At 41.5% G+C, this 8,484-nt stretch overlaps 1 protein-coding gene across 1 annotated transcript; it reads right to left on the bottom strand.

Moving 5' to 3' along the window:
• Nucleotides 1-381: 381 nt before the first annotated feature.
• LOC122933750 lies at nt 382-8,200 on the bottom strand. The gene is made up of 3 exons (XM_044288736.1): nt 7,359-8,200; nt 1,307-1,329; nt 382-510 (listed from the first exon to the last, which is right to left on the bottom strand). Exons 1-2 carry the CDS (start codon nt 8,079-8,081, stop codon nt 1,321-1,323), a joined length of 732 nt encoding a protein of 243 aa, XP_044144671.1. The 5' UTR covers nt 8,082-8,200; the 3' UTR covers nt 382-510; nt 1,307-1,320.
• Between the last annotated feature and the right edge of the window lie 284 nt (nt 8,201-8,484).

Genomic DNA, 8,484 nt, shown 5'->3' with positions numbered 1-8,484 from the left:
CCTGCTGCTGAGCTTGAAGAAGGGTAGTTGAGCGGCACTCCTTTAGATAGTTGACGGTGCTCAGTGGTAAGGGTGCATAACTTAATATCAAGAAACCACGGCACTCTATAGCTGCTTTTGAATCACTTGTTTTATTTTTCTTTATATATCTTTTTTCATTTTTATATATCCATCCAAAAAATAATAAGCCACTGGCCAACGTTTCAGGTCTATTCGACCTTGTTCACGGCCTAATATGTAGATAAGTTATACATTAATATTTAAATATATATTATAATAATAGCAAATAGTTCTTAGTTAAATCACATGATATAGTTGACATGATAACGTCATTATTGGGAAAAAAGTCTCTATCGTATATAGGAGAGTACAAGAACGGACCAAAATCATATAGGCATATATATCATCATTAGGTGATCTATCAATAGCATGATGAGGCACAGGGTGAGAGCAGTAGTCTGAAATGGAACACTGTAATAGGGATATCCAGATGGCAGTGCTGTATGGTATCTGTGAAGTCCAAACAGTATAATGTTAGGAAGAGACTAAGATGGTATTCCAATCATATAGGTGATACAAATAGTGTAGTTCAGACCACTTAGATATGATGCCGATAAACTTAGATAAAGAAAATAGCTATAGAAATAATGTCAAATAAGGGTAGCATAAACATAAATATTGGCAAGGTCCTTTAGTCATCAATTCTGAGAGCGCACATACCTTAGTCTGCATAGTAAGAGAGTCTCTGGGATGGTGTAGGGACGCTAATAGTCTGTGCGTTTTATAAAGGTAGCAGGGAGAGGCGTGGAGAGGCGTGTCTAGCGTCAGCTGACCGGCGTCATAAGCGTGCGCATATGTAAAGTGTCAACACTAATAATTGACCATAGCACGTGGCTGGCGTCACAAGCGGACGCATGTGCAGAGCGATTTTGTAGTCTAATGGGTGGAGAGTAACTGGAGTCGGATGAAATGTGTGCGGGCGCATGCGCAGTAGAAAGCGCTGGTCTAGAAAGGGAACTGGTAGGACGTAGCCACATCTTAGGAGATGTGTGCATTTGCATGGTAATCGCAATGCTACTAGACAAAATAGTACAGCATAGAGGACATAAAGTAAGCATTACTCATATGAAATTTGTTCATATTAGGACAGAGTCGCTATCTATTAGTGGGATATAGGAATATATGTTAAAGCTAGAAATTCTAAGGTAAATCAGTAAATAGGTAGGTATACCTCTATGTGTCTTAACATCTATATCGATATAGCACTATATCATTATAATATACTATGGCAGTGGCATAATACTACCTGTGTGACAGTGGTCATTTCACCTATAGAAAATAAAGAGGAGGGAGGGGGGGGAGAAAAAGAAGATTAATATCTGGAATCATATATTATCTCACATATATACAGTATGTTAAACAATGAATTGTAATGGAAAGAGGAATAAATTGCTAGCATGTAAAAATTCAAGAATCAAGAGATACAGTAATCAAGAGATACAGAAATCAAAGTCTCTATTTAACCCACGAGGTGCCAAGGTGTTAAGTTCGAAGATCCAATACGCCTCGCGTTGTTTTAAATGTGCTATCCTGTTGCCTCCGCGTCTTGCCGATCCTATTTGTTCATGGATTTGGAACTTTAATTGATTGATCTGGTGATTGGCAGAGATGAAATGGTGTGGTACAGGTAGTTCGGTTTTTTGGCAACAGATATCCGATTTATGCTTAGAAATGCGGTCCTGTACACATTGGGTGGTTTCGCCTACATATGCCAGTCCGCACGGACAACGGATTAGATGGACAACGTATGAGGATGCGCATGTATAGAAGCCCTTTGGATGGTATGTTTTGCCAGAATATGGATGAATGATCCTATTTTCTCGAATGACATTATTGCATTGGGTACAACTGAGGCATGGATAAGTTCCTGTTTTTGAAGGGGCCAATGTGGTTTGTCTTAACCACTTCAGCCCCGCTAGCTGAAACCCCCTTAATGACCAGGCCACTTTTTACACTTCTGCACTACACTACTTTCACCGTTTATTGCTCGGTCATGCAACTTACCACCCAAATGAATTTTACCTCCTTTTCTTCTCACTAATAGAGCTTTCATTTGGTGGTATTTCATTGCTGCTGACATTTTTACTTTCAGTTGTAAAATTTTGCAAAAAAAACGACATCCATATATAAATTTTTCGCTAAATTTATTGTTCTACATGTCTTTGATAAAAAAAAATGTTTGGGTAAAAAAAAAAAATGGTTTGGGTAAAAGTTATAGCATTTACAAACTATGGTACAAAAATGTGAATTTCCTCTTTTTGAAGCAGCTCTGACTTTCTGAGCACCTGTCATGTTTCCTGAGGTTCTACAATGCCCAGATAGTAGAAAAACCCCACAAATGACCCCATTTCGGAAAGTAGACACCCTAAGATATTCACTGATGGGCATAGTGAGTTCATAGAACTTTTTATTTTTTGTCACAAGTTAGCGGAAAATGCAGTTTTTTTTTTTTTTCTTACAAAGTCTCATATTCCACTAACTTGTGACAAAAAATAAAAACTTCCATGAACTCACTATGCCCATCACAAAATACCTTGGGGTGTCTTCTTTCCCAAATGGGGTCACTTGTGGGGTAGTTATACTGCCCTGGCATTCTAGGGGCCCAGATGTGTGAGAAGAAGTTTGCCCCTTTGCCCACCTAGGCTGCAAAAAAGTGTCACACATCTGGTATCGCCGTACTCAGGAGAAGTTGGGGAATGTGTTTTGGGGTGTCATTTTACATATACCCATGCTGGGTGAGATAAATATCTTGGTCAAATGCCAACTTTGTATAAAAAAAATGGGAAAAGTTGTCTTTTGCCGAGATATTTCTCTCACCCAGCATGTGTATTTATAAAATGACACCCCAAAACACATTCCCCAACTTCTTCTGAGTACGGCGAAACCAAATGTGTGACACTTTTTTGCAGCCAAGGTGGGCAAAGGGGCACATATTCCAAAGTGCACCTTTCGGATTTCGCAGGCCATTTTTTACACATTTTGATTGCAAAGTACTTCTCACACATATGGGCCCCTAAATTGCCAGGGCAGTATAACTACGCCACAAGTGACCCCATTTTGGAAAGAAGACACCCCAAGGTATTCCGTGAGGGGCATGGCGAGTTTCTAGAATTTTTTATTTTTTGTCACAAGTTAGCAGAAAATTATGATTTTTTTTTTTTCTTACAAAGTCTCATATTCCACTAACTTGTGACAAAAAAAAAACTTCCATGAACTCACTATGCCCATCACAAAATACCTTGGGGTGTCTTCTTTCCAAAATGGGGTCACTTGTGGGGTAGTTATACTGCCCTGGCATTCTAGGGGCCCAAATGCGTGAGAAGTACTTTGCAATCAAAATGTGTAAAAAATGGCCTGCGAAATCCGAAAGGTGCACTTTGGAATATGTGCCCCTTTGCCCACCTTGGCTGCAAAAAAGTGTCACACATGTGGTATCGCCATACTCAGGAGAAGTTGGGGAATGTGTTTTGGGGTGTCATTTTACATATACCCATGCTGGGTGAGAGAAATATCTCGGCAAAAGACAACTTTTCCCATTTTTTTATACAAAGTTGGCATTTGACCAAGATATTTATCTCACCCAGCATGGGTATATGTAAAATGACACCCCAAAACACATTCCTCAACTTCTCCTGAGTACGGCGATACCAGATGTGTTACACTTTTTTGCAGACTAGATGCGCAAAGCGGCCCAAATTCCTTTTAGGAGGGCATTTTTAGACATTTGGATCCCAGACTTCTTCTCACGCTTTAGGGCCCCTAAAAAGCCAGGGCAGTATAAATACCCCACATGTGACCCCATTTTGGAAAGAAGACACCCCAAGGTATTCAATGAGGGGCATGGCGAGTTCATAGAAATTTTTATTTTTTTTGCATAAGTTAGCGGAAATTGATTTTTTTGTTTTGTTTTTTCTCACAAAGTCTCACTTTCCGCTAACTTGGGACAAAAATTTCAATCTTTCATGGACTCAATATGCCCCTCACGGAATACCTTGGGGTGTCTTCTTTCCGAAATGGGGTCACATGTGGGGTATTTATACTGCCCTGGCTTTTTAGAGGCCCTAAAGCGTGAGAAGAAGTCTGGAATATAAATGTCTAAAAATTTTTACGCATTTGGATTCCGTGAGGGGTATGGTGAGTTCATGTGAGATTTTATTTTTTGACACAAGTTAGTGGAATATGAGACTTTGTAAGAAAAAACAAACAAAAAAAAAATAATAATAATTTCCGCTAATTAACTTGGGCCCAAAAAATGTCTGAATGGAGCCTTACAAGGGGGGTGATCAATGACAGGGGGGTGATCACCCATATAGACTCCCTGATCACCCCCCTGTCATTGATCACCCCCCTGTAAGGCTCCATTCAGACGTCTGTATGTGTTTTGCGGATCCGATCCATGTATCCGTAAAAATCATACGGACGTCTGAATGGAGCCTTACAGGGGGGTGATCAATGACAGGGGGGTGATCAATGACAGGGAAGTGATCAGGAAGTCTATATGCGTGATCACCCCCTTGTCCTTGATCACCCCCCTGTAAGGCTCCATTCAGACGTCCGTATGATTTTTACGGATCCATGGATACATGGATCGGATCCGCAAAACACATGCGGACGTCTGAATGGAGCCTTACAGGGGGGGTGATCAATGACAGGGGGGTGATCAATGACAGGGGGTGATCAGGGAGTGTATATGGGTGATCACCCCTCTGTCATTGATCACCCCCCTGTAAGGCTCCATTCAGACGTCCGCATGTGTTTTGCGGATCTGATCCATGTATCCATGGATCCGTAAAAATCATACGGGCGTCTGAATGGAGCCTTACAGGGGGGTGATCAATGACAGGGAGCTGATCAATGACAGGGAAGTTATCAGGAAGTCTATATGCGTGATCACCCCCTTGTCATCGATCACCCCCCTGTAAGGCTCCATTCAGACGTCCACATGTGTTTTGCGGATCCGATCCATGTATCCGTGGATCCGTAAAAATCATACGGACGTCTGAATGGAGCCTTACAGGGGGGTGATCAATGACAGGGGGGTGATCAATGACAGGGAAGTGATCAGGAAGTCTATATGGGGTGATCATGGGTGATCATGGGTTCATAAGGGGTTAATAAGTGACAGGGGGGGGGTGTAGTGTAGTGTAGTGGTGTTTGGTGCTACTTTACTGAGCTGCCTGAGTCCTCTGGTGGTCGATCCAAACAAAAGGGACCACCAGAGGACCAGGTAGCAGGTATATTAGACGCTGTTATCAAAACAGCGTCTAATATACCTGTTAGGGGTTAAAAAAATCACATCTCCAGCCTGCCAGCGAGCGATCGCCGCTGGCAGGCTGGAGATCCACTCGCTTACCTTCCATTCCTGTGAGCGCGCGCGCCTGTGTGCGCGCGTTCACAGGAAATCTCGGCTCTCGCGGGAGGACGCGTATATGCGTCCACCCAGAAGAGCAGGGCCGCCGCCAGGACGCAATCCTGCGTACGGCGGTCCTGAGGTGGTTAAGGAGGGATTCATAGGACCAATATCAGCTTTCACTAATCTATCTGTCAGATTTTGGGGTCTTTTATAACACATACGGACCGGAGATTGGAATTCTGGAATATCTGGATATGATTGTGTAAGAATTGGCCAATGTTTTTTTATTATAGTTTGAATTTTGGGCATGACGGGATGATATGTCACCACTAACGGGAGACGGGGGGGTGATGGAGTGGTATTAGGAGAGGAATTTAGGCGTGCAGGAAGAGTCTGTTCTTGTGTAAGTAAGGAACGCAGATAGCCTCTATCCTGAAATTTTTGTGACATTTCTTCTAGTCTTTTCTTGCACAATGTGGGGTCCTTGACTATTCTAGATACTCTTTGGAATTGTGATCGGGGTAAGGATTGTTTTCTAGTACGGGGATGGCAACTTGTATAGTGGAGGAGGGTGTTCCGGTCCGTTGGTTTACGGTATAAGTAAGTGGTCAGTTTGCCATGGGGTGTCTTAATAACGACCGTGTCCAGGAACTAATAGATTGTGGATCGGTATGCGCTGTGAATTGCAGGTCAGGGTCAATACTGTTGATGTGTAGTAGGAAGGTAGAAAATGTAGTCTGGTCACCTCTCCATATACAGAATATATCGTCGATATATCGGTGCCATGATGTTACATGTGATTGGAATAGGTCATTAGGATAGATCCAATCTTCCTCAAACTGTGCCATAAAGGCATTAGCGTAGGGTGGTGCCACATGAGCGCCCATTGCGGTCCCTTTCCTCTGAATGTAAAAATCATCGCCGAACATGAAAAATTTATGTTGTAAGACAAATTGTAATAGATGTGTACAGAAAGTCTGTGCTAATGGAGGGAGTTCGGAAGTTCTCAGTAATGTTTTGACAGCTTCAATTCCTTTGTCATGTGAAATTGAAGTGTATAGACTATTTACATCTAATGTCACAAGTAGACTATCTGGGGGTAGGTCTTGAAGGTTTGAAATGATAGACAAAAACTGTGATGTATCTAGTAGAAATGATCGCGTTTGTTTGATGAGCGGAGTAAGTATTTTTTCTAGGAACTTTGATAGTGGTGAAAGTAGGGAGTCAGTGGAGGCTACTATTGGTCTACCCGGTGGATGAGTGAGATTTTTATGAATTTTCGGTAGAATGTAAAACACTGGAAGAATAGGATTGTTATTGAGAAGAAAAGTATATGTGGGTTTATCAATAGTGTTGAGTTGGAGATGGTGGTCTAGGAATGTAGTAATGTCCTTAGTCAGTTGAAAAGTAGGGTTGTATTGAACTTGTTCATAGGTGGTAGTGTCAGATAGTTGTCTTTGTATTTCTCGGATATAGAATGAAGTGTCCATTATGACTATAGCACCCCCTTTGTCCGCTGGTTTAATAGTAATTGTTTTATCAGACTGTAGAGTGTTGAGAGCAATATGTTCCTCACTTTTTAGATTGGGCGAGACGTGTAAATCTCCATTTTTTAGGGCGGTAGTACTGGTTTTGATATCACACTGTATAAGGTCAATATATGCTTCAACGCCATGATATGTTTTGGGGGGCATGTAGTTGCTTTTGTTTCTGAGGCCCATTGTTCTGATAGATAGAAGAGTGGGTGATGTAGCTGTTGTTGGCGTAGTAATTTGTTGTGCAAAATGGGTCTTAAGTCTGAGGGTCCTGTAAAATCTGTTTAGTTCCTGCTCCAGAGGGAAAAGTCTTAGATTGCCGTATGGGCAAAATGAGAGTCCCTTGGATAAGACATTCAGTTCGGCTGGTGAAAGGGTTCGTGAGCAAATATTTACTATAAGGTTCCTACCTGTGAGCGGGTCTGGATTCCTGTCGGTTTTGGATCGATGGGTGCCTCTTCCTCGGCGTATGTGTTTCTTCGGCATTGTCTGTAACCACGCCTGGGAAAAAAACGTTGGGAACGGTATGTTGTGGATCTCTCGCTGCCTGAAGAAGATGAAGCGTAGCCTGTGTAGGGGGTGTATCCGTATCCTGTTCGTGAGTCTTGCCATTGCCATCTGTAGACCTTGTTGAGTTGATAATCTTCCGTATCACGGATGAATTTGGTGCGTTTAGTATTCTCCAGATACTTTCGATGATCATCCAATATTTTGTCCGTCTTCTTCTTTAATTCCGACCATTCGGAGGTGGAGGTAGTTGAGAGTAGTTGGCTTTCAATAGCCGCAAGTTTCTCTTTAGAATCTTTGATTGCTTGTTGTAGATGTTCAATGCTGAGGACTATTATGTCCAAGGAACATTTATTTATAATAGTTTCAAACTTGGTGCAATATTCCGTATTTGAAGGAAATAAAGTTGGTCGAAGGTGAACTCTTAGTCCCCTGGGTATCCTCTTATTTTTATAGTATTCTGCGAGAGTTGCGCAGTGAAGTTCTGAAGAGATTAGTTTTTTCGATTCACGCTCCCAGTCGCGTGTACGGTATTCGTTGTGAGGTACATGTAGGAAGTCACTTGATACTGTGACCTCAGAGACGATTTTCTCCGCTGCTGTGGAATCGTACGCAAAGGTATTCATCTGGAGGGTGCTCAAGCTCAAAACGTTGTCAAATATTGAAGAAGGGTAGTTGAGCGGCACTCCTTTAGATAGTTGACGGTGCTCAGTGGTAAGGGTGCATAACTTAATATCAAGAAACCACGGCACTCTATAGCTGCTTTTGAATCACTTGTTTTATTTTTCTTTATATATCTTTTTTCATTTTTATATATCCATCCAAAAAATAATAAGCCACTGGCCAACGTTTCGGTCTATTCGACCTTGTTCACGGCCTAATATGTAGATAAGTTATAAATTAATATTTAAATATATATTATAATAATAGCAAATAGTTCTTAGTTAAATCACATGATATAGTTGACAAAGTATTAATGATAACGTCATTATTGGGAAAAAAGTCTCTATTGTATATAGGAGAGTACAA

The sequence above is a fragment of the Bufo gargarizans genome, chromosome 4 (genome assembly GCF_014858855.1).
Source record: "Bufo gargarizans isolate SCDJY-AF-19 chromosome 4, ASM1485885v1, whole genome shotgun sequence".
Classification (NCBI taxonomy): Eukaryota; Metazoa; Chordata; class Amphibia; order Anura; family Bufonidae; genus Bufo; species Bufo gargarizans.
Note: the sequence above shows the minus strand (reverse complement) of the source record. Positions and strands in the feature narration are given on the sequence as shown.